We start from the raw sequence: 27,299 nt of genomic DNA on the forward strand, positions 1-27,299 counted from the left end.
GTAGCAAGTATGGATCATGTCTCAGACTGTAGATTATTAACCCATTGGAGTTCTTTTTGCCCTACAAGGAAAGAAATATAGGTCAAGTGGGAGGTTTTTGATAGTTTTTTTTGGTGGGTTTTCCTAGACCTAAACTGTACAATTAGAGGGAGGTCCCCTTTAGAAGAAGAGTGGCAGGTGGTACTTCTAGGGTTAATTAGAGGAGTATAGTTATGGTATTGCATCTGTATGGGTGGCGCTCCCCAATTTGGGTCAATTGCCCACGTCAAAAGCACCAGAGAGCCTAGTTCAGTGAACACAAGCCACCAAGAATGTTCAGGTTAAAGGAACTGGGGACAAAAAAAGGAGGTGGAACCTAGATTGAACAAAATATGTGTAAGCATGGTATCAATGTCCTGTGATGAAGAGAAGCTATGGAATCAGCCCCCCCCCCCCCCCATATATATATATGTTCATGATGGAGGAAAAATCTCTCGATTGACCCTTCCATTCTATACAGTTTAAGACCCACCTCCCTTCTCCCGTTTGGGATAAAAATATTAGAGAAGCATGTCAATACCTGCTTGACTAGTTTCCTAGAATCCAATGACTTGCTAGACCCTACGCAATCTGTTTTTAGGGCAACGTACTCCACTGAATCTGCCCTCCTCCTATCTGAGGAAACACTGAGACAGAATGCTGACATGGGCCAGACCTCTGTTCTGATACTACTCGATCTGAGTGCAGCCTTTGACATGGTGTTGCATGACGTATTGGTCCAAACGCATCAGGATTCCGGAATTAGAGGCAATGCCCTGGAATGATTTAGTTCCTTTTTACGTGACAGATCCTTCCAAGTTACACTCAAATCCTGTGTTTCGGACTGGTTTCGCTCTACATCTTGAGCCCCACTTTATTCAATCTATATATGAAACCCCTGGCAGACATTGTTAAAAGTCATAATGTTCAAGTGGTATTGTATGCCGACGACACTCAACTAATAGTAAATCTGTCGGATTCCACTGCCATCATGGCCAAGAGGTTTAAGGCCAATTTGTCTGACGTTGCATCTTGGATGAGTAACAACTGATTAAAACTGAATGCCTACATAACGAAGATTCTACTATTTGGAAGAACTCACTCAATTTGACATCAGCCTGGTGGACAGTGTCCCTGGGGGAACCCACAGCCCCTAAACACAAGGCCAGGAACCTGTGAGTAATCTTTGACTCAAAACAACCCTATGAAGATCAAATTTTGTAAAACTGCAGGGAAATGTTTTGGCACTCTAAAGACTCTGTGGCAAATGCTCGAACTAATTCCTACCAGATCGCGGAAAATCATAGTTCATGCACTCAATAAAAATTTGTTTTTATTTTAATGCAGATTTATATATTGCAAACTCGCCCCAAAGGTATTGGAGCGCTTTACATGAGCACCGGTTACGTTCCACAAGGACACATTCAGGAATGGGGAGATTAAGTGATTTGCCCAGAATCACAGGATGTGAACGCGACCCTGAGGCTCGAACCTTGGGTTCCAGCACCAAAGTCGGCAATCTAGCCATCAGACCACACCCTCTCCCCTCTCATTACCTCCCAGCTGGACTACGGGAATGTACTATACTTAGATGCCTACAAAGGGAATCTTAGACTGTTGCAACGAGTCCAAAAGGTGGCAGCTAGACTGATTCTGAATCTCCCCAAATGATCGTCAACTTCTAGCGCCCTCGACCAGCTACACTGGCTCCCAGTAACTAAAATAATCCGCTTTAAAGCTCTAGGCATATGCCACCGCATTCTAATGCAAAAAAGGCCACAGCTAAATTCACTCTGGTTTCAACCGACGTCCCTACTTGTAACCTCAGATCTTCTGTTGCCAATCTGGCGCGATCCCCAAGATCAGGAAGGTGAGAATGGGAGCTAAATCTTTTGGTACATAGTGGCTAAACTATGGAACTCCCTTCCCAGGATCCTCAGTGATTCTCCAATCGGAAACTGACTTTAGGATAAAACTGAAAACATGGCTTTTTAGCAATCTTGCTCAATTCTAATCCGGTCCGTTGTCTTCTGTTCTCTTGTTTTCCTTTGAGTGTTCCCCTCTTCTAGTTTGATCTACATTCCAGCGCGGGGACACACCGTTGTGGTGTGACCAAGCACTTTACAAATTATTTTATTATCATGGAGGACTGCTAGAAGTTTTAAAAACTGGTCAAGGGAGCTTCACCACATTGCAAAGCTAATTAATACAATCCCTGCTGGCTTTCTTTGGTGATCCTTTGCTTAGAAGCAACTCTTGAAACGCGTCAATGTGTAGAATATCGCTTACACTTTTCTAGGCCATCTTCTGCAGGCAGCGCGGTTGCCGGATGTAGGGACCTGGGTTGGTGCCACAGGTTCCCGTCTATTGGAGCTGCTGTTTTCCAGGAAGCAGCTGAGGTGTAAGAACATCCCTGCCTCAACTTGTCCAAAGTCTACCAGACAGGAAGAGACAAATCATGAAATATTCAACTATTGGATGTGAGACACTTAACAGCACTGCATGGATTGTTCTTTGATGTCTCTACGCTTGTGGGTTTTAAAACCATATGGTCATTTTTCCAGTGGGCAGCCAGGAAATTTAGTGTAGGTTGCTGATAATTTGCCACTGGAAAATCTTCAAGCCTCTACATTGGAAAAATGTTTCTACTTGCGGTTAGTTCACTCCTGTTCAGATCTCTCCAAAACAGACAGATGGTATTTCCTGTATTCTTCAAAGAAACACATGGCAATCCATTTACATAACTTTCTGCAAATAGTCAACAAGCGTTGGCAAAGACATGATGTCTAACCTTGCCAAGCATGTGCATTTTTTTGTTTTGTTTTTTATTGCATGCATATGCAACAAGAAAAAAAAAGAAATACTACCGCCTAAATCTGACAGCCAAATACTTGCAATAAAAAATGGAAATTAACAAAACCATTACCATTGCATATAGCTTTAATGGAGCAGTTTTCTTGCATGCAGGTTTGCTTTGATCAGCTTTAAAACTTAGTTTTAATGCACATTGCAGGAAAATATGATTCATTTTGGCGCAATAAAACTGTAATATTGGCTTTACATTGGTGTAACCTGAAAACCTACTTTAAACACACCAAAATGAGTTTTTAAAAAAAGCATAATGAAGTAAAAGAAAAATGGCAAAATGCATTTTTAATTTCTGCACCCGCACTGTAGTGTGTTTTTTTGAGGCGGATGTGCACATGTGCCAAGTAAAATAGTCACTAAAGGTGCAGGGGAGCCAATGCCTGAAGTGGGCTAATAATCCATTGTTGCATGCTGTATGCTTGGGTGGATGGAATCAGAATGTGCAAGACAAGCAAGCAGACCAAAGGATGAAGAGGTCTGAACTGAAGCCCCTCGTATGTATTCAAGTATTTGATTTGTGATTTAAAAAAATGATTTTTGCATTACATGAGGCTAGTGATTCAGCTTAAAGCAATCTCTAGACTACCAGATCTCAATATATAGTGGATAGTACAATAACATCATAAACTCAATTTGGAACACTTAGAAACACAACTAACATCTATTACAGATCGAGAAACAATAAATTCTGTTAAATACCTATGAGTGGCTACAGGAAGCCTTTGAAAACCCTATACCACTAAAATCCACACAATAGAACAAAAGAAAGCAAGTACCTTGGAGAAATACAGAGATAAAAGTGATGATAACAAATTAGAAAGCAGCAACAAGCCTGGCTCAAAACCAACGCCATTCAAGACAAACTTCGCCTACAAAAATGTTTACAGATTATACAAGTCTGCTATCAAAAAAACGAAGAAAAACTACTATTCAGACAAAATTCAAAATGCTAAATGTGAAAATAAAGAATTCTATAAAAATTCTCAATGAGTTCTGTAAACCAACTTGCCCAGAAGGATCTTATCCCGTTACTCAAGATTTTACAGACAAATTGGCAAATGATTGCACTGACAAAGCAGACACATTGGTCTCATACTTAAAAACAAACACAAAACACCAGCACTGACCTTTTTACAAAACAACAATCCAAGAATACTCTAACCCAGCCTCTCCGTTCCTTCCAACACATTTCACGCGATGAATTTATCGACCTGTTGAAGGCAAGTAGGCCTGCTGGCAGCCCTCCTGACCCGTGTCCAATGCAAACCTTCAAGACCATTCTTCTGACAACCTCTGCTGCCACTCCAGTACGAAGAATCATCATCAACAACTCCTTAACTGACTGAATATTTAGAGAAGAACTCAAATAGTCATACATACGCCCATTACTGCAGAAAACAAACTTGGACCCGCTGAAGCCCGACCACTACAGACCGATTGATAATGGACCATTCCTGGCCAAACTGATAGAAAGAGCAGCGTTCGCCCAGATGTCACAATTCATTGAAGAAAATGCTATACTCTCAGACTTCCAAACAGGATTTGGCCCAGAAAGAGGCACAGAATCTGCCCTCCTTGCCATCTGGGATGACCTGAAGAACACAGTTGACCACAATAGGGTTGCTCTTGGACCCATCGGCTGCCTGTGACATGGTTGACACTGATTCAAAGACTCTACGAAGCCGGCATAGAGGGGACTGCTCTAGACTAGATTGCCTCCTACCTTCACAACAGAACTAATGTCATCCTTACTCCACTTTCTCGTCCAAACCGTGCTTCACATAAGCAGGGGTCCCTCAAGGCTCTATCATCTCGCCCATGCTTTTCAACATCTACATGAAGTCATTAACAGCTCTGATCAATCAATTTCACCTCACGTGATATAACTATGAAGATGACACCAAATACTCCTTCAACTGAAATGCCCCAAAGACATTGGAAACTCGCCACTTTTTAGTTGTCTCCGAGCTGTGGATAAATGGATAACGTGGAGCCATCTCAAATTGAATGCTTCCAAAACGGAAATACTCGGTGTGGCAATTTGGAAACATTATGACTCGCTCGCCGTATGGCCTAATGGTCTGGGAACATCGCCTAAAATATCGAAGGAAGTAAGAAACCTCAGAATGAACGTCGACACCAAGCTATCGATGAATGCCCGAGTGGACAAACTAGCAAAATCAAGCTTTGGTACTATAAAAACTCTGCGACTAATATTTCCCTATCTAGGATTTCCACACAAGGTCCAAGCTTCCATCTCTTTTGTTCTGTCCTAACTCGAATACACCAATAGCCTCTACCACGGATCACCTTTAACGACCATGAAAAGACTACAACGGATTCCAAACTCTGCTGCCCGACTACTCTTACATATAAAACCTCAAGACCACATCTCCCCTGACTTGAAAGCCCGGCCTGGATTACCGGTTGCCAGAAGATCCATGTTCAAGCTGCTTTGTATCGCACACAAAGCGATACATGGAACAGAACCACTCTTCATCAGGAATAAAATTACCAAACGCTTTCAACACAGGAACCTCGGTATAACCTAGTTAGCTGTTCGAGACCCGCTGGTGCGCCAACGGGACCCGAACAGCTAACTAGGTTATACCGAACCTTTCGCCCACGACAAACAGTCGGCAGGGTAGTAGCAGTGGTTGATCGGATCCATGAGGCATATTTAGCTCAGAGTCAAAGTACTCCAAACAGGATTTGTAAGTAAAACAATCCACTACACTCACAGCACACTTTAGGGTGTGTGCTGATATTATCACCTTTGTGACCCGGTTTTTTTTTGGGTCACAGACACTTGGTTGGTCCTGAAGAAAGCCTTATGATCCAAACTAAAGGCTGAAACTAGTAGACCTTTATTTTTAACGGGCATACTGAGGTACATTAAAAACCTCAAGTAGATCCCATGACTGTTTTTAACCCTTGTCCTAGGGCCCTGCCATTAAAAGTCTCATGAGGGTTATACCTAGAGACAATTTTTAACACATAACTGCACTTCACTTAGCACTTCACTTTTCTTACACAAACAACCTGCTCCGCTGTAACTCAGGCGTTGAAGCACACCAGCATGGAAAAACGACATTGGTAGAGCCAATCGATCTCAAAGGTGACACTTTTTGGCTTTGCCAATGCTTGTTGATGTTTTTTTGTGGGGTTTTTTTTGCATCCAAGCCTCATGAGAGCGTGCACCTGGAGACATTATGTAAATGTAACACATTGTACTCCTTCCTAACTGGATCCTGTGGAAAGAAGAATCTTAAGACATCTCTGATGGTCTCGGTCACCCCACGGCTCAGTGTGTATTCTGGGATTCATGGTGCATACATGTGACCTATATATATAGCAAGAGAGCTTGGAACCTGAGACTGTGTGAAAGTTTAACTGAGTGATGGACATAGGACTCCTAAGTACCCATTACACAATTTTTATTTTAGGGTGATGGAACTTTTTAGGGTTCTCTTTTTTAATGCGAAAATATTTCACCAGGTAATCAAGTACAACACAAATAGGTGGGCATGCCCACCAACTTAATGCTTGCCACCCAACCCTTGCATACAAATTCAAATCCCACGCACTCTGTACTGCTGTGTATTTGTCTTTTAGTGCCCATCTCCCTCCCTCCCTCTGTAATGTATGAAGTGTAGCCCCCGCCATGCAGCTTGGGTATATTTTTACATTTCACGCTGCCCAGTACTCTCTCTTGTGGGACGAGAAAGTTCTCTAAAGTTCAGGTTGATATAATCCTAGACCTGGGCTCATAGGTATTTTAAAGATTCCCTACAGACCTAATGTTCTATATGCTAAGTTTTCTTGACCTGTTGATTTCCAAAATCTCTGGATGCACAGCAGTATGCTGGTATTTGTTCACCCCTATCTCCCCGTCCCCCCAAAAAACAAAATCTAGTTATTTTTATTTGTTTAAGTCTTGAGAGTTCGGCCTTGGCATTTCCAGAAGTTGGCGAACAGAAGGGCCCATTTGATTTAAGAGTAGGGTCTGTATGTCTGTTTGGAGGTCTCTGTCTGACTCTGCCTCAGCCATGCCAGCCTTTGAGAGGGCCATCCTTTCAAGGAATGTCCACAATCATGCTTCCATTGCCCTTTCACCCATGATTATTAGATTTCAAATAAATAAATAAGTTATTTGTATGATGTATTCCTTTTCACGTCCGTTGTACACTTCTCACGTAGCTGCATCTTGGCAAGTTGTGTGGTCTGTTGCATTTTTATTTAAATCGAATAAGGCGCGTAAGAGTTTCGCGGGGCGTATTCTTTCCTTGCTGCAAAATAATCCACGTATTCTGCATATTTGAGAATGTGTGCCAGTTAAAACGTTGGGTAATAGAAAAAAAAATAGTAGAAAAGCCATCTCGCCCTTCATCTTTGCATTTTTTAAGTGTTTTAATCATGCATACCATTGAGTTGGGTAACAATAGACATCTGTTATTCAGCAACAAGATACCCTTCTGGGTGAACATGCGCTTTGCAAATGCACGTTATATCATGCATTAAATATATTTCCATTCAGGCTGTTTGACAGCCTTATATACCGAAACAAGGGTGTCCAACGTTGAATCAATGCCCGATTTTGTTTTCTGGAACATAACTAAATATTTAAACAATTGTCATTCAGATTCATTCTATGTCAATTTTTTGCATGTGAGTCTCTCGACAATATGGGGTGGATTTGGCCTGCTTGGTCAAACGCTGGACACCCTAGTCCTGGAAGGGGATTATGAATTAAATGGATTTGTACAGCAGTTTTGTGTTTGGTACCTGCCCTGGGAGTGGATTTGCTGAGCTCAGGTTGGCATTTTCCTTGCCTCTATGAAAAGGACCCTCACATGTAAAGGTGATAGTATGGACAGATGGATGGATAAATGAAATGAGGGTGAAAGGATAGGTATGAAAGGATCTCTTCTTAGGAAGGTCGCATTTGCTCAATTCACATGCTCGCTCTGATTATAGGTATGTTTCAAGTGGGGGGGTATTTAAATGTTCTGGCTACTCCCTTGTAAGGGGTTGTGGGTCAGGCTGAATGTTGAATTTACACGGATGCATGCAAGTCTTTCATGTGCCACCTTGTGTCTCCAATATTAGGGAAGCCATCAGTCTGGTGTGTGAGGCGGTACCTGGCGCCAAGGGTGCTCTGCGCAGAAGAAAGGTGAGTCGGGGACCCCTGGGTCATATTACAGAAATGTCTTTGGTGGCCAATTCTTAAACGCTGTCGTTTCTTGGGTGGAAGGCTTGAAAGAAACCCACATTAAACATTCATCTGCTACATGGCAGAGTAGCCCATTTTTAGCCAAAAGAGTGTCCTGTTTAGGAGTGGTCGAAATTGTAGGAAACTGTTTAGCAAATAGGACGATACTATTCAGACAAAATTTGAGGGTGGTGGTGGTGGGATTGGTTACTGCCAGTCGTCTTACACGCATGTTTCTGCTCATATACCTCCGTATGAAATGGAGAAAAATAACTTTGTTTTTTACCTGGAACTTGTGGGCGTAGCATAAGTGGTAAAGGAGGTTGAACTTTACCACAAACAGTCCTTAATTTGAGCTGGTGGTTTCCGGTGCTCAACACTGGCACTTAATTTTCAACACCGGAGCTTATGACAGTCTGTCACATCGTAGCGTTGACTATGAAATTTACAGATGAGTGTAACAAATTTTTTAAATTAATTTAATATACATTAAAAATGGGTGATACCTGCCGCTTAAGCCATTCTTATAGCTTAGGGGTCCTGGAATAGTCTGAACTGTCACACTTAGGAGTGTGATGGTTAGTAGTTGTGTTGGTTGTGTCGTTCGCTGAGATGGCAGGGACCATGGGTGGTGCAAGTTGAGGGGCTCCTGACGAGGGCCCTGGCACTTATGTTTTTTACAAATCAAGCACTGACCACAGCAAACGGACACTGCCGATCAACAGCCTCTCCCCCTCTTTAATTGTGGAAGTTTGGTATTAGATTTAGCACACCCCCTGCCCCTCCCAGGCCACAGCACCATTTTATGACTTTGTCATCCCATATATATCCCAGTGGACTTGTTTACACTGTGTTGTTAAAACCAGAGTCTGCACTGGTCTGCAAATGTTCTTGCAAGAATTCTGCCCTTGCTTATAAAAGACAAACCTGCCTCGCCCACAATGCTCTCACTTTCACCCTGTACACACATTTCTTCCAGCAATGCCCGTGGTAGGGATATTGTTTTGTTAAGTAACTTTTGCCTGCGCTTCTTTGCCAATGGTACAAATTCTTCAAAGAGAGTACATTCTGGTCTGTGCAGCCAAGGCTCAGTAAAAGGGAGTGGCTTCTTAACTGCGTTAAATATTTTATAATCCCGGGGAGCCGATGTTTTACAGGCGCAATTGTGTTTATATAACTACACATGCCTTCGAACACAAATTTAGAAAATGCCACATTGATTCATGTTTAAATTGTTCCTATATTCCTCTTTTTCTTACCAGCTATGCTGTTCTTAATCCTGATACTCTTAAATTGCATGAAAGTGCCCCAAAAATAACACAGTCTCTAAAGTCCCCATCTAACCAAGGTTTCCACACAGTAATTGAACTGGCATATCAGTTTAATCCAACCCTAAACACTCATTAAGACCAGAGTGGACTCGGGTAGGGTTGCCACCTTCCCCGGAGAAGAATACCAGACATCTGAACACGTTTAAACATTCTGCAAAGGCCTGGACATGATTCTTTAGTAGAACTTTATATGAAGTCGGCCGCGTTCATTTCTAACATTGCCTGTCTCTTTGTTTACTTTAATTACCAGTCCGGGCTCATAAGGGCATTTTAAAATGTTTTCTTCTTACATGTACTGTTTAAAGTGCATATTGAAAAGGGGAAAGAAATACCGTGTTTAGGTGATTCCTCCCCCCTGAAATTTTTGTACCAGCCAGGACATTAAAATGTTGGTCAAGCCTGTAAAAAACATGCCAGGTGGCAACCCTAACTCGGGGTAATTTGCCTAGGAACTGGAAAAGCAGTGTAGCAAGAAATCTGTCTTGCGTCGGGTGGCTGGCATCGGCTATCAATAGTATATAGGAGGAACAGTGACTCTTGGGCCCCAGGGTACGAGGGGCCAAATGCATACCAGTTGTGGGCAAGGAAGGGACATGTCCCTAGCTTTTGAAGAAAATGTGTGTTAATATGAAATACTTTCAGCATGTCTGTATTAACACTGCATGTGCGCATAACCTTCTTAGGAAAATCACGCAAGGAGAGTGGTGTGAGATGAAAATGTCTCGCAGATCAGTGGATGGTCTGATGTATCATTTTTAGGTGATGCAGGCAATGGTCTCACCTGCCCACCTTTTTTATGTGGATGCAAGCATGTGGTGGACACCAACACATTTCTATGTTGAGCCTACCCAACAGTGCAAGCTGTCTGGTTGTAAAAGACCCAGGTCCAGATGTATGAAGCGTTTTTGCAGTCGCAAACTGCCTGATTCACAGAATCCGACCATTTGCAAATGTAAAAAGTTTTTTGTCCTATGTATCTAACCCAACTTGTGATTCAGATACATACTACCAAATCGCAATTTGGGTTTACTATCTAATACCGATTCGGTATTTGGAAAGGGCACATTTACGACATACCTTCCAAATTCAATAATCTTAGTGGTATGTATTAGGCTTTTGTGACCGAAATTCGGTTGCAAAACTTTAATATTTTACCCTTACCTCAAAAGGGCAGTAACCCGTTTTCAAACAGAAAGGGGTCCCCCGGGGACCACTTTTATGAATGTTGAAAAAAAATGTTTAAATGTGGCGGGCTTGGTCCATTGGACCACTTCCTACCCTCAAATTAAAGTTACCATTTTTTTTAAACCCATCCTGTTTTTGTTTAATGAAACCGGGTTGCATTTAGAGAAAAAAATATTTTTTTTAAAACATTGTGGTCTGCTGATCTCCGCAGGCCACCTTCCCCGTGATGGATGTGGTTCCTGGTGGCTCACAATTAATGACTTGCCTCACTAATGTTCATGAGATATGTCCAAACAGCTGCGGTCGGCATTAGGAGTTCTTGCAGTGCGGTGACGTGGGGAGGGAGAGGGGCAGGGTGGGGGATAGTAATGTATGGATTACATTATCTCATTTGGTGATGCAGTGCGCGCAACAAAATTTGTTTTATTTATTTATATGTTTACTTACCTGTTAAACTCTGTAATCCATACATTACTAACCCCACCCTGCCCCTCCCCACGTCACCGCCCTGCAGGAACTCCTACTGCCGACCGGCTGTGTCCAAAAGCGACCCACTTTGAATCAGTAATTTGCAAATCGACCTATTAGTTCATGGTTTGCTTTGCAAATTTCCTCCCTGGTCTCAAAAATACGGTCTGCAAATAGCGGCCAGTATGTTGTGCACAGTTGTAGGCACATCTGCCCCCTTTTATGGACCATTATTTTGTGACCAGTACCAGGTACATCTGACCCCTTTTGTGGACTTATCAAGAACACACAGGGGCTTCACCCACTGCTTACCATTGGTTGGCTTTTTTGTCCGTCTCTTCTTATTTGATGGTTTTCCTTGTCCCAGTCTGTTAATCTTGTTTGTCCCTCCCCAGGAGCGTAACCACTTTACCGTCTTTTATTGGCTGGCTTCTGTCCATCCACTGCTTTTCTTTTTCTTTAATCACTCCGCGAGTGCACTAACTTTCCAGCGGTCTCCTTTATGTGCTTCCCTACTGCTAAATACCAGCTCCTGTGCTCAGGGTTGGATCGGGATTGAAAATTGGCCCGGGCACGCAAAAAAAAAATCGCCCCACATTTGCATAAACACTACTCAAATGACTGCTTCGGCGTAATCTTATAAAAAAAAAAATAAGCGGGGGGGGGGGCGTATGGGGTGGAGTGGGGGTAAAAAAATGTACACGTTAGTTTACACTGCTGAAATACACCTGGAAACAAGTGAGGCCACTTCTCAGTATGCATACATTAATGGGCCGGCCAGCGAGACAAAGGGAGTGACACCTCTTGCTAAACGGAGGTAATGAGCGCCCATCTGCCTATAGAAGGGCCACTCAGACACCCACTGGGCCGCTAGCTGTTCGAACAATAGAGACAGCGCCCAAATTGCCCCCCAGACTGCTCAAAAAAGCAGCCCACAGCAGCACTCGGACACCGGCCCCTCGGGCATTGCCCGAATGCCCGCGTTACCAATCCGACGCTGCCTGTGCTCCGTGTTACTGTCTCTCTCAACCTATATGTGCTCTCGTGTGTGTCTCTCCCCCCGCGCTGTTGCTTTCTTGCTCATGCGCTTCTCCCCACCCTGTGTTGCTTTCCCGGCCTCCCGCTCCCACCCACTTCCTAGTCCTTCCCCTATACCCGCTCCACCTTTGCCCCTCACACATGCCCACCCTCTACTTTAGACAGAAAGCATCATTTAGGGGCGGGAGAAGAACCAGGCTGCCCCCCCCTCCCGCCTTAAAGTGTCACCTGCATCATTTTTTTTAGGCGCACGTGCGTTCACTTACAAAATGGCAGCTGCAAAATCGCATTTCTTTGACGGTTTTTGGTGGTTTTTTTTTTTTTTTAGGGCCATGCTGGGTGGCATCCTGCCTATACTGTACAGCTTCGCCAAAAGCATTAGCAAAGCTAATTGGTCCCAAGGGTGAGACCTATTGGCTTTGTCAATGCTCGTTTGGGACGGAACTTTTTCCGTCATCCTGCTTTGACACACAGCAAGAAGAAAAGCTGTGAAAAGGGGAGAAAGCAGGGGTGAGAAAACTCCGACAAAAGCGAGTTAAAGAAGCTGGAAGAGATGGGCCGGACCTCTAATTTTATTTTGAAGGTTTTATGTAGCGCGAACAAGACTCTTAGCAGAGCCCTTTACAGACAAATGTAAGCAAGAAACCAAAAATGGAATAAAAGCATGGGATAGGTGCAATCATGGTACAAAACTTAAGCATGCAAAGCCGGTTATCTTGACATAGCAAATGTCAGCTAGTTGAGGATAAATACATAGAGGAACAATAAAACAAAAGGCTTTGGCCCTATCACTTATTTTTTGTGAATTTGTTTTGTTTACAAATTGAGCCCTTGTGTCTTAACGAGAGGACCCCTCTCCCATTATCCTGTATTCTAATTTACACATCACGCGGTTATTACCTTTTACTCGATGACGGTCGGGGTGGTTGTGCATCTATTACCCCGTTTGTCTGAACCCCTCGCCACCCGCATCGGTGCCACCCCCGTGGCTGCATCGGGGTGCGCCACCCATACCCCGCCCTGGTGTGATGGGGATTCGATTAATGAGGCCGCGCGATCGATGGCTCTGTTCCGCCCTCCGTGCGCCTCGTGTCTGCAGCCTGTGGGCGCTACGTGCGCCCGGCTGACACTAAGCGGCCCTGACATCCCCCCCGGCTAATGAGAGGTAATGGATCGGCCTGCTAATAAAATGGCCTCTTCTGGCAGCCGGGAGGAGGCCTCGAGCAGGCCGCGCCAGAACAGCAGAGCAGGGATTTAATTAGAGGAAGGAAGGGGACGGAGGGCCTGCGACTGCAGGGTGGGGCCGCGCCTTCCGGGAAGCAGGGCCTGGGGGGCCCCAGTGTGGGGGCCAGGGCATGGGGGACGCTGCTCTTACTGGCGTGGGGGACCGAGAAAGGACCTTACCTTGGATGAATGAGTTCAGTCAGTGTTATTGCTGCTTGGCGTGTATAGCGCCCTTTTACTAGTGCTTTTTTGCAGGTCGGAGGGATACTAGCCTAGGTCGATTGATTATCGATCGGGCCATGAATACTTGTTTTTAGGTGCGTGGAAGGAGTCGATGATGTTTAGGAGTCCACCATTTTGCCTATGTCGTGCTTTAAATGGAAAAGTAGAAGTGCAGGTACCCTATATCGGAGGACCTACTTGCTTATGATAAGTACTCTCCACTTACAATCAGTATACCTCTGCTGAGAAGTGCAGGTACTCCCTCTCAAAATAAAGAAGTGCAGACACTCAATACCCGACAGTACCTGCCCTTTTAAAGCACTGACGCGATCCACAAATTAGCAATTTTCTAACCTTTCTATGTAATTTGCTGCCACAGGATGTGACGTCATCACAAGTATCATTACTTGCCTTATTGAAGTGCTGGCCCTGGTTAATAGGCATTGTAGTTTGTAATTTGTCCAGGTCATGAGTGAAGTTGCAAGGAATGCCGAGAGCTGTTCTTAACACAGCTGCGACCATGCGCTTGCTTACATTCAGTGGCAATAGGATAGCATGTTGTACTCCCAGTATTTTAATATCTGTTGACCAAATACCTCCTGCATTAACCTTAGCAGTCACCGGTTTGTCTTGTAGGTGTAGCCCTTAATGGGGAGTAGAGTAACTGTCATGACTCAGTTAACACCCTTCCGCAATGTAAGCAAGATTCATTCCAGGTGGAGGTGATCAGGTTGGTAGTGAAGGCCAAGCCGAGAAGCTGTCACCTCTTACGCCAACACACCATTGAGATCATGTACTGAGTCCATCTGGAAAATTTGTGAGTGTTGAGAGCCCACATATTGGATTTCAACTGGCGTGTCCCATGGGCGGTTATCTTTTGCCTGCTCACCCCATCCAGTAGGGATGAGATTTACCAGACTAGTGAATAGCAGACTGCGGGGCCTGTCGGGAAGGTCAGAGGCTCTGTTCCTAACCTAACGTTAATGAGTCACCTAGTTCTGTAGTCCATGCTGGCTAATGACTGTTCATGATGTGCAGTGGTATGCAAGTTCCTTTGAAATTAATGTTCATTGAGTTTTTTTCTTTTTTTTATAGTATATTTTTGTGCTGGTGAATATGGGGAGGTTTTGGAGATTGGGCACATCATTGCTATAGGTAGCTACGGGAAAAACTGGTATTAAATGCGACTTTGGAAATCAGGTGATCAGCGTTACCCATCCCATACAGAATTGAATGTTATATCAGTAGTTCTTAACCCTTTGACTTCTGTGAACCTCCCCTTAATCGTTACTGTAATCCAGTGACTCTCACTGAATCATTATTGGAATCCACAGACCCCAGTGAGCCACTATTGGAATCCGGGCACCCCCACTGAAGCATTATTGGAATTCAGGGACCCCCAATGATTCATTGTTGGAATCCGGGGACCCCCACTGATTCATTGATTGAATCTGGGCCCACAGCCTAAGCACTTTCGATGATTTGAATTGCAAAGCAAATACACAAAAAACAGGAATAAGCATTCATCAAATAAATATACAAATGATCAAATATTTTATTCAGTTCACAAACAAGTATTAACGTAATTTTATTGGGAAGTTTGGAGCTTTCTGAATCCAGTTGACTCTTGTTGTCCATACTATACTGTTTGATGCACTTGCACTGCTGCCACCAATCAATCTGAGGGTACCTAGTTCATTTTCAGCCTACAATTTCAAATTTCTTCAATTTTACGGAACGTTTTAAAATGTTACATTTTACTTTTTGCTTTTCTATTTACATGCATGTTATTAATCGGTTAATATTACTTCATTTTCTAAGCGGTCGTGGCACCCCTGAGTAGGCATCGCAGACCCCCCGGGTCCCCAGACCATAGGTTTCCCCAGACCATCGGTTAGAAACTACTACTTTTAGTTGATTGTAACATAAATGATCTTTTCCCAAGCATAGTTTTTGTATTTAGATCAGATCTTTCTTTCGTAGGAGTTCTGACAGCAGGAAGCCAATGTGGTGGTCTTAGGACCAAAAAAAGATGCCCACCACTGTTGGGGGATTTCTTCTCTTGCAGTCAATTTGGACCCAATACCCAAATCACTGTAAGGGTAATTCTCCTCTTTGAATTAATACCTTCCAAGTTCCAGCCATTTATTTAGGTAATTCTTCCCTTGGTACCTGCTGTGACCCAGTGCTTACAACTGTGGGGGTAATTATCCACCCCTGCCCCCAACTAGTTTTGATCCAGTGATCAGTAATTCACCATCTTCTTGTTTTATTTCACACCCTCACAACTGCTGAAGTCACCTGGTGCATGCGGGTTTTGGAATTGAGATGTCAAGTGGCTACTCTACTTCCTTACTCATTAAACACAAATCTTTCTATTTTCCAATTTAGTTCTATCTCAAACTTGCTGTTCTTAAACGTTTCCCTTGGTTATTTTTTAATACAGTTCTATTTCCTCCCTACCACCAAAACTAGACTGTACATATTCAGGTTTTCCCCCCTATTTTTATATGAATATCAAACGTATGCAGCTGATTTTTAGACTGCTCGAACTTCCTATATTGCAGACTTTCCACCAACCATTCTTACCCTCTTCCTCTCCCCCTTGTGTCCTTTTACCCTTAATATCAAGCAATTAAATGTGCTCACCGTTGCTCCATTTGAAACTAGATACAACAGAAAAAAAGTGTTGTTCATCAATAGACCCATCTTTGTCCGCATTAATTTTGACCACTGGCTAATCACAGAACCCGTTTCTCTGGTTCTGAATCTCAAGGTTCTAGGTCGATGGGCTTTGTGTTTTGCCCTTCCAGTAGTTCCTGTCACTGGGTCATTAGGTCATCACAATATGGTCCTTTCATAGATGGCCTGGCCTATGCTCGCCTTGGTCACCCCCCCCAACAATGCGGATGTAGCGATATCATCCTATTCATGCTCTTTTTCTCTCCATGTTATTTCCACTCGTTCAGTGAGCTCCGCCTCATGTGAGTACAGGGATGCCATTTGAAGATCTCTGGCACTACACCCATGCTTTTGAGTACTGGGTTATAACATGTATGTATGTATGTATGTATGTATCATCTGAATAGAGTATAGTGCAAACCTAGCCGAATGTAATGGAGTGCTGTAAAAGATCAAATTTAAGGGTACAGTTAACAAATAATTGCAGAGGTAGCTGGTTTGTGGACTACTAGTTTGTCATGATGAGCTCTTGTCTGAATTGACCCGGTTTTTTGAGGTCCTGGTTGTTTAGAGGGCCATTATTTCAGATCTTGGGTGCATAGATGGAAAAGGACTGTTGTGTTTTTTTATGTTTCTTGGCTTCCAGTCTCATGGTGTCCTGGCTGAAGGTGTGCTGAAAGCCACTAGAGATGGTGAACTGTCAGCCTGCTACATGGGGGTGTAGTTCACGATGTCTTGGTAAATTATACGGCTACTTTTGAAGATGGTATGTACCAGCAAGGGGTGCCAGTGGAGTTCCACAGGGATGTGGGTAATATGATCATATTTCTTTAGGTCCCGATGAGATGTGTAGCATACCCTTAGGCAGACCATTATTGACTGCGAGACAGCAGACCGGGTTTTTCACCATCCACATGTGAGAGGGTGAGGGCGTGAACAGCAGTTTTCTGGCAGGAACAGTTGCACTTTCTTCAGTACACAGTGTTGGTACCAGGCTGTCTTTGATTTCTTGGCAGCATGTTCCTTGAGGGTGAGGTTGGTGCCCAGGGTGGATACAAGTGACCTGACATTGGGGGAAAGTTAGAATTCAAAGCCATCAATGTGCATACCATTGAGCCAGGTTTGTGGTATTTTCTGCTTGTTGTCCTTGGCAAATAAGTGGAATTCTGTCTTGGTTGGGTTGAACATTGGGTAGTTGTTGGACATCGATGTCTGAATGAGGTGCAGGCTGGGTTTGAGGTGTTCGTTATTTGGAGCAAAGGTGACTTTAAGGTAGAGTTGGGATTCGTTGGCGTATTGGTGAATTTGGATGCTGTCATAGAGACTTCACGTGGAGGTTGAAGGTGCCAGAGGTTCCCCGGGAGACTCCACTGGTGATGGTGATGTTCTGAGACCTAGTCTTCGTCATGTGAACAAACTGGTGTTGTTTGGAAGGGAAGGAGGAGAACCTTTAGAAGATCTTAACAGTGAAACCCATTCAAAACCTCAGGGTATGAATAAAGGTGGGATGATCAACGGCGTTGAAGGCAGCTGAGAGGCCCAGCAATAGCAGGACCAAGAAACCCTCCTCGTCTGTGTTCATGTGAGAGTTGTGTACGATGTGTAATTTAGCTTTCAGTGCTGTAGCGTGGTCTAAAGCCAGTGTGGTAGTCTTGCAGGAGATTGTTGAGGTTGATGTGATCTTGCTGAGCGTAGACTGTTTTTCAGTGATCTTGCTGATAAAAGGTAGTTCAATGAGGGACTGGTGGGTGCGAGGGTCTAATGCAGGTTTTGTTAGGAGTGTGTGTGCGGGGGGGGGGGGTAATGAACTACATCAGAACAGCCTTATGTAAACTTGCCAATATACCTCAGCAGTGAACGTTGGACTATGGACTTCATTCATGAACCGCCCGCATTGACCCAGTGCTCAGCATGGTGCCTGGAAGTGTAGTTTTAGTGCAGACAACTATCCTCCTCAGTCGAAAGTAACACAGTGCTCACTGATGGTAGCAGGCACTGTCATCTCGGATCTTGCATTGGCCCAGTGTTCCTGGCCAGATGATGATGATGGTGGTGGAGGGGCGTCATTTTGCCACTTGTTCATGTTGTCCAGTCTTCCCCGCGGTGTTAGAGGGTCACTGATCCCTCTCAGCCCATTCTGACCCAGTGTTCGCTCTCTCTGACCAGTTATTCCTGAACAAGGCCCTTTTTACCAGTACTGAAATTAGTCTGGCTTTTTCTCCCAAGACCGCACACCAGAGCCAACTTCTTTGTGATTTACCCTCTGAATCAGCATGATACCAATGCCAAGTCACATTTCGGGGATTATTAGGACTGGGCCCTACAGAGCTCTCTTGTGAAATAAATCTTTGAGAGAAGGGGGACTGTAATGTCCATGCTCTTGGAGGGTCGGCACCCAGGACTGGGGTGCTGCTGTGTTATTGTGTCGCATTCAGGTGATGACCAGTCTCGTCTTGTACCACATGGACTTACTCGCTCAACGACCTCTTTAAGATGTGTCATTGTGCTCCTTCTTGGATAATTTTTCTATTGAAAAAGATGGATTTTTCATGTGATTTGAATGAACAACAATTAATTCAAAACCAGCCCATTCCACTCCTCAATTAGGCTGAACCTATGGCTCCGTACCCATGGCCACCAGAAAGCACTTTAAGGTTTTTTATGTTTTAAACCACTAAAGTAGTCCTACTGCAAAAGTATTGTTGCAGGTAACTTTAATTCTTTCTGTTCTTTCACCCAGCATTGGACCGGCATTCTGCCACTTAATTCTTAACCCGAAGCAGAGCCGTCCTTATGGCTATTATTTAAACAAGCATTGAAAATGCAATAGGTCTCGCAATAGAAGAGTTTTACATTTTTCGTTTTGCAAATGGATGAGTGGCGTTGCGTGGGTGAGTGGCGTTGCGTGTGTGAGTGGCGTTGCGTGTGTGAGTGGCGTTGCGTGGCTGAGTGGCGTTGCGTGGCTGAGTGGCGTTGCGTGGCTGAGTGGCGTTGCGTGGCTGAGTGGCGTTGCGTGTGTGAGTGGCGTTGCGTGTGTGAGTGGCGTTGCGTGTGTGAGTGGCGTTGCGTGTGTGAGTGGCGTTGCGTGGCTGAGTGGCGTTGCGTGGCTGAGTGGCGTTGCGTGGCTGAGTGGCGTTGCGTGGCTGAGTGGCGTTGCGTGGCTGAGTGGCGTTGCGTGGCTGAGTGGCGTTGCGTGGCTGAGTGGCGTTGCGTGGCTGAGTGGCGTTGCGTGGGTGAGTGGCGTTGCGTGGTTGAGTGGCGTTGCGTGGTTGAGTGGCGTTGCGTGGTTGAGTGGCGTTGCGTGGTTGAGTGGCGTTGCGTGGTTGAGTGGCGTTGCGTGGTTGAGTGGCGTTGCGTGGTTGAGTGGCGTTGCGTGGTTGAGTGGCGTTGCGTGGGTGAGTGGCGTTGCGTGGTTGAGTGAATGGTTAGCTGTTGCTTATGCGACGTATAGCACTTAATACTAAAGTAGGCAGACCTTAGCCTTTGTGAGAATAATAGCAAAATAAAAATAAAAACCAGATCAAGTCAAGGACGCAAACGGCACCATGCTATTGTTTATTTACTCAGATGATTTGCATAAAAATGTAACTTGTGAGCACGTTTCTCTAACTCTCCAATAATCCCATTACAACACTTTGCACAAATGAGATTGGGACTCATCCTTCCGAAGTCGAGAAAAATGTGCAACGCTGTGTTGTAGTTAAATAGCATCTACGAATCACTGAGATGTGAAGCCGCAAACCAGGGCAGATCTAACTTTACAAAAAAAACGAGTTGTTTGTAGTACCCTGAAGCACTTCACATCAGCTAGTTGCAAAACAACACGTTAACCCGATATTAAATTGGCCAATTGCAGAATATTGCACAATACCAGCACGAGGTGTGTCCCAGGGGTTGAATTCATGGAGAAGGTTAAAAGGAACTGCAGTGAAACACTTCCCTACGAAGCCACTGTACTTGGGGTGGATTTAAACTAGAGGATAGCTGAAAGGGTTCGGGGGCTGCTGCAGAGAACAGCCTGCTGCCGGAAGCTTCTGAGGTTTAGCTGCAAAAGAGCAGAGGCCGCTGAATTAAGCAGTCCCAAGTAAGGTAGTAATATCTAAATGTGGCCAAAATAATGGTTAGGTTTTCATAGGTCTCAAATTGCCCATCACACGTGGGAGTAGTACGCCCGGTTGTAGTGTTCACTCTTATTTTTTTTAAGCAGGAAAGAAGGTTCAGTGAGTTGGACATTCGTCGCTGAAACGTGCGGTGATGTGAAGCTACCTGGCCTCTCTTAAACTGGGTAACAATCACACATGGCATTTACAGGTATTTGGAAATGGCACGTGTGGCGTGCAGCACTAGATAAACAAGGCAGTCAGAGAGGAGGGTGACGGGGGGGGGGGGGACAAAATGAGAGGGGAAGGAGAGGAGGACACGGAGACATTGGCGTAATAAATACAGAGCATTATAAAAACAAGGCAGGGAGAGAGGAGGGTGAGTGGAGGGAAAAATGAGAGGGGGAGGAGAGGAGGACACGCAGACATTGGCGTATAGAGAAAGAGACGTACAACATGGCTGCCTAAAGTGCGTTTGTCAGTATCCGGATTTAAATGGGTGACAAAGGCTCCCGGCATTTCTGAAAACACGCAAAATGTTTCAAATAAGGTGTACGAGTCATTGCGCAGTAGTGACATGGCTCAACAAGGACCTCACTATTTAAGGCAAATGACTTGGATCCAGGCTTCTTTCTTCCGCAAATGCAAACATAGAACGCCATACATGATGACTTCAGTCGGGACGTTTTGAGCCAGCACTTACAATGTTAAAAAAAAAGGTGAAAATCGGCCGGGAAATGCTCTCGGCATTGTGTGGGCGTGGGCGCATTCCTTTGAAGTGTGAAGCAGGGGGCGGGAGAGTGGTTCCCTTTGAAGTGAAGCTCTAAACAACATGCAAATGTAACCCCTTGTTCATCACCCTGTGTGTGATTAAACGTTTGTCCTAAAAGAGGTGCGTGCACCCAGGAAGAGTACAGAAAATACAGTGTGAGGTTTAAAATGGAACAGGAAAAAAGAAACAAACTAGGGAAGGAAAGAAACGGAATGTGAAAGGAAAGAGAAAAAGAATAAAGGAAAGAGCAGAGGGAAAATCCAAGACGGAGGGAAGGCAGAGAAGGGGAGGGGGGAGGAGAAATGCGACACGGCGGGCAGGGGAGGGGGCGGAGCGGGGAGAGCGGCCTTTGAAGCGCACTTTACACGGCCGGCCGGCAGTGAAACTGAAAGCACGGCCGGCCGGCCGTGAAAGCCTTTGATGACGCAGCAGGGGGAACAGACGGCGAGAGGGTGTAAAAGCAGCAGGGGCAGGCAGGCGGCTGGGGGCATGTGCACGCGCTTTTAAGCGCATGCGCATTAAGCTTGTATTTCACGGGCACTGCAAGGAATCGCCACGATTCCTTGCAAGTTGGTTAAAGACTGTTTAAGCCCCAATAGTCTCGCAAGCTGCATGCGCATCGACAGGCGAGACCTAAAAATGAAATCACCCGCTCTGTGTCCCTATACACTGCATAAGGCCCTCATTCTACCCCCGCACCAATCACAGGGCCTTCCTTAGTTCAGCTGTTCCTGTTTGGATTATTCTTTCTGATTCTTTACTCAGAAAAGGGTCCTATTTCTGCCCACCCACCATGGATAGGGCCCTCGTTCAGCCTTTTTACTTTGCACGGTGGTAGTTTGCTGACCCTTACCCAGCAGCACAGAATCCTCTTTCCTCCTGTTCATCTTCTCAAGTCCCCCTCAGTGCCCTTCCATCCTGTACCTTGCATGGAGATTCTCTCTGCCTCTCTCCCACACCTGCCCCCCACCTGTCTCCTTGATAGTGCACTGACTCGCCCTGCCCTTTCAATCCACATTAGTTCCTTCTTTCAGTCCCCTTGATCTGCCACAAACTGGTCCTCATGATACCTTTCTTGCATTCTGGAGATCCTCTTTCAGTGTGTGTTTTTCTAACAAATGTTCTCGTAGACCATCAGTCACTTCCTTCCTTCCACCCTGCAGGTTCTGTGTTTAACCCTTCATCTTTCAGCTCCCCTCTCTACCAGCAGAGGTGTTTCCTTTTTTTTAATCCTCCAATCTGAAGTCATCCTCCTGTCTTTCCACTCTGTATTGATCCTGCTCCCTCTATCCCCGGTGCGATCTGTGACTGTTGTGCTTGTGTTCCTTCAAAACCGTGTTCACTTTAATCCTGCGGGGTTCATCTTTTTACCCCTCCGTACGGTAAACGTTGTTTTTGTGGTTACATTCTGCTCCAGTCATCCAGTATCCTGTCCTGTGTTTTTTCACCTTCTCCATCTTCTGTCTAACACTGTCAGGTTTTCTCTTTCTTCTCTGACCCACATGCTTGCTTCCCTCCTAGACCTGCGGACGCTCGCTCACTTCTATCCTGGGGAAGAGTAACCTGAAGTTTGCCGGGATGCCAATCACGCTCACCATCTCCACAAGTAGCCTCAATCTTATGGCCTCTGACTGCAAGCAGGTGAGCCGCGGTGGTGGTTGTGTGGAGGGAGGGTGGGAAGTTTGAGTGAAACTACAAATTTGGACTCTTGCAGCTTTGCCGGTCTCTTAAGCCTACATCTTGTATACATATTCTCATTCATCGAACTCTGTTTTAATGAATTTAGATGGATGAGTGGACCCTGCTGTGATTCGAGCAGGTCTCTCTGCCCAGGTGCTGACCCATAAGATCTGACTCAACTTTTATTCTTAGGTCTGTGCACTTTCCAGGCCAAGCTTAGACCACTTGCTAGCTCATGAATCCACTGCCTTTGCATAGAGTGTTTATACATTTTGCTTTCGATTTCTCCCAAATGGATTTCCGTATGGTCACATCATCTGTCCCCTCTCAATGCATTGACTGTTTTCTTCTCCACTCCCTTTTCTTAAATGGGAGAATTTACAAGTCATACTTTTTTATTCTGTGTGTTCTTTGACAGATCATTGCCAACCACCATATGCAGTCCATCTCCTTTGCCTCAGGAGGTGACCCGGTAAGTACACCATTTGCCTTTAAAAAAGGATCACTGTGATTGTAGTTTCTCACCGGCACCAGCAAACAAATGTGATCGCATGGTCATTTAAAAGTTAAGTACTAGGGTCTTCCTGGCACTACCTGAAAATAGACCCGAGTACTACGTTATCAAAATAAAGTGTAATCCTGAACACCACAACTGGGTTACCGTTCAACCAGTTCTCCAAGCTACTGTGCAGATAGCGGACGAGCGGTTTCCTTGTGGTATGAGCCTCTTGGCCATCGAGTTGGTCTGCTCTGAAATTTGCAGAGGCTGCTGTATAAAAGAAACTGCAATCAGCGTTGGGCTGCTGTTACTAATGTATGTAGTAAACTGTCTTATTAATCTTACACTCTCGAACTTTAGATACGTTTGTATATATTGGGTTTGTAAATAGTCTAAAATCCTTTAGTATCTCACTGAAATATGCACCAGAGCTGTGTGTGTAAATATTCTTGGCTGTAGCATGAATGCCTAAATTTAATTTAATGCTGCCATTACGTACCCGCGTGACCCAATGATTATTTTGTTTATTTCAAGATGGTGGCTGGAGCGCTCCCCCTTCCTCTGTTTTGTATCTACGGATACAATGTTAGTTCAATAAGGCGAACATGGCTGTTCTGCTGCTGCTTTAGCCCAACATTGTTTATTTACTGTTGAGTATAAAGATCTTCTGTGTCTGAGATATTGATGTTAATTGTGGGCTAAAGGGGTTTATAGCTGACCAATAGCTACAATACTTGCAGCTGCTGATGGCGATTGCTGTACGCTGGCTGCAAGTGAGCGCAGTGATGATCTTGAGGACTTTTGCTTCAGGAGCTGCTGCTGCTCCGGCCATCGCCATCTCTATGCTAGAGACACACTCTTCACATATTCTTCTATAGACCTCCTCCCTTGGCGCTACTCTGTCAGGGCCCTATTGGTAGGTCAAGAAAATGAGTAATGTCCCCACGCAAAAACAGCAGTGACTCAGGCTGAGATTTAGCGGCAGAAGTTCAGTAAGTAAAAAGGATAACAGTTGCAGGTATCGGGCTTTAGACGATGTCGGGCTGCCTGTGTCGTTGAGTAATTTGCTTTTAAATTTGGGGGTTGTGTTCATAGCCAAATATTCATACTCCAGTCATTCGCTGGACAGTTGTTCAAGGTTTGTGGCTTCCTTAATGTCTATACTAGCAATTTGCAACAGATTACCTTAGCCACAATGTGGAAGAAAAGTCTTCTTTCCGCCACGCTTGCATTAAATGTTGTTTTTCTGTTTCATCATGTAGGACACTGCTGAATATGTCGCCTACGTTGCCAAAGATCCAGTGAATCAAAGAGGTGCGTTGATGAGTGGTTAGCTTGGGGGTTCGACAACCACTAGCCAGAGGTTTTTTCTATTTTTGTGCTCCTAAAATAGGCTGCTTTGAATGGAGGAATGGTGGATGCTTGATGTACACTGCCTGGTGGGAAAAAAGTCTTTAAAGAGGAGTCCTCGAGAGCGGAAGCCTTCCTGGCTTGTAGTGCCTTAGCAGGCCTAAAGAGTTTTGGCTACCCCACATTTCCTACGTGTTGGTATCAGTAAAAGGGTTTAAATTGGGGGCACTGGTGTTTGATTTTAAAGAGACAGTGGGAAGAACAAAATGTAATAGAATGTGTTTGGAATTGGATGAGTATTGGGTGCTCCCTTTCATGAAGCTGTTCGACGTCTGTTTTCAGCATGCCATATTTTGGAGTGTCAGGAGGGCCTGGCTCAGGATGTGATTAGCACCATTGGACAAGCCTTCGAGCTGCGATTCAAGCAGTACCTGAAGAACCCACCGAAGCTCGTCACGCCCCACGACAGGTAAATGCGACGGCGATGCTTGCATATGACGGGATATTGTGTGATTAATGCATGACTTGTCTTGGAATGGGATTGGGCGTCTAGCCTGTAGTGAAGAGCGCGAATACACTCCTGGGGTTTGAAAACGTGTATGCATCTTATAGTGTGGAGCCTGCGTGGTTTCTTTGGTTTCGTTGTCCAGCTTAAAACGCAAGCAAATCTTCTCAAAAACAAAAAAGTGCTGTGGAAGAATCTGTTCAGCCTCTCGCTTCACATTTGTTCATTATACGCAGTTTAACGCACATGCCACACATAATGCATCATTTGGTTTTTAATAACTACGACTACATAACTAAAATTGCATACGGAACCATGCCAGTATGAGTCGGTACTATTCCTGGGTAATAATTCTTTTCCACTTCATTATGGCATGTTAATATCTCGGCAAAATTAATAAATAGTTGTTTAATATATTTGTTTAATACATCCCAACTTTGACTTCAGTTTTAGTTTTTTTCTATTTCAAGGTTCAGTACTGCATTGGGAAAGCTAGTCAGCTGTTTTTAACTTGCCTCAAATACTCCCAAAAATATGATAAGTGCTTTCCGGTGAAATAGAAGTCTAGACAAAGTGCTTAGGGGTGGGAATTCTAATAGCAAGCATGCGCTTCAGATACCTTCTCTTGGTCATCAGGAACCTAATAGCAAAAGCCAACTCCTCGCATTTCTCAGAGAGAAAAAAGCATTAACTGTAGATGCCATGGTACTCCCTTATTTATTAATTCAAACAATGTTTATTGATGCAATAGCAAACCGCAGTGTGTGACATCAGAGTAACAGGAGTAGGGATCCACTCCAAAATGTGCAAAGTAGAATGCCAAACACAAGTGCACTGGGTATTGTTGGACCACGGCCGAATAAAATAAGTGCCTTGCCTCGGTGGCTCCAAGCATCCAGTGAAGGAGGTCTGGCCCCAGTTTGCAGGCAGGAGGGAGAAGGAGTACAGTAATACATTTGAAATAAATTTAATGTGCACATCGCAAACTCACTAAATTTGGGATATCTATATACCATTGCAGCCTCATTGTTTGTGTTCTTCAGCTATGTATGGGACATGTTTTGAGCAATCCCAGCAGTAACTCGTAACACTGAACAAAAAAAAGAAATTCAGATCAAGTTTCAGCAGGCTGAGTCCCCATTACAGCCTTTCCTCTGTTTAAGAAACTCTTGACCATCTTCAGTATGAGTAAATAGAAGTCTTCCTGTCATGTCGAAATCGTAATTTAGCAGGATGTAGTGGCCCTGCACCCAAGCGCATGGCCAGCACTTTTTCTTTTTCTTTTTTTCAACAACCTGTAACTCCTGCTGTTTCAACAATGTAGCGTGCCTTAAAAAAATAAGAAGTCCTCCACCATTAAAAGTCACGCTCACGTTTCCTGCAGCGACCTGCAACGTATGCATTCAATTTTGGGCCACCTTACTTCACGTCACTGATACCTTAACCCTATCCAGTTGTTTTTTTCGGTGACATTGTAGTGATGCTTATGACCTCATAGTTTGAAGCAGGAGCCCCTCCAAAATCCTGGTTTCCAAAACGCACGGTGTGGTGGTCCTCACGGCACCTTTGCTTGCAAGAGTGAGAAGGCCAGGAAGCCATTTGTGGGTCAGTCCTGTTGAAACAGCTGTCCTTCCAGAGCCATCTGAATGATATATGGGGCAATGGATAGAGACCAATCCCTGTTCTGATGTCCCCTATTCAGAACATTTACACTGGATGTCCCAGGTGGACTATGAGCCAAGTCGCACTACAGAGCAATAATTGCACATCGTCCTTGAACCGACCTGGCGAGTTGTTACCACCGTGAACTTTGTGCCAAGCCTGCACGTGCAACAGTGGTATACAGACGATTCACAACTATGCTGCTTGATCAATATTCATGAGGCAAGATTACAAGCGAAGGCTGCAAATTCAGGAATCGAAGCTTGTTTTTGGGGGAGGGGGTGTCAACTGTCCTCCAACTCTGCAGCTGCAAAGTGCCATCATAACAACACCTAACACTGAAAGAGGCAGGGGTGCATTTGTGACAGCAGATGAAATTTTAAAGGGTGGAAATACCAGCCTTAGATTACCCTGAGTAAAGCTGGTTTTGATGATGGGAGTTTGGGAGAAGGGGGTCGAGAGGTGGGGGTGTGTGTCTGTGTC

At 44.7% G+C, this 27,299-nt stretch overlaps 1 protein-coding gene across 4 annotated transcripts in view; it reads left to right on the forward strand.

The window, feature by feature from the left end:
- The window catches only part of SHC1 (SHC adaptor protein 1), a 135,747-nt gene that overhangs the window by 89,736 nt on the left and 18,712 nt on the right, over nucleotides 1-27,299 (forward strand). For all 4 annotated transcript variants that reach the window (XM_078671073.1, XM_078671071.1, XM_078671072.1 and 1 more), the window contains 5 exons: nucleotides 7,996-8,059; nucleotides 22,642-22,761; nucleotides 23,219-23,272; nucleotides 24,562-24,613; nucleotides 24,992-25,118. In XM_078671073.1, the coding sequence (XP_078527199.1) occupies nucleotides 7,996-8,059; nucleotides 22,642-22,761; nucleotides 23,219-23,272; nucleotides 24,562-24,613; nucleotides 24,992-25,118 (417 nt within the window). The remainder of the gene's footprint in view (nucleotides 1-7,995; nucleotides 8,060-22,641; nucleotides 22,762-23,218; nucleotides 23,273-24,561; nucleotides 24,614-24,991; nucleotides 25,119-27,299) is intronic.

Source organism: Lissotriton helveticus, chromosome 12 (assembly GCF_964261635.1).
Source record: "Lissotriton helveticus chromosome 12, aLisHel1.1, whole genome shotgun sequence".
Classification (NCBI taxonomy): Eukaryota; Metazoa; Chordata; class Amphibia; order Caudata; family Salamandridae; genus Lissotriton; species Lissotriton helveticus.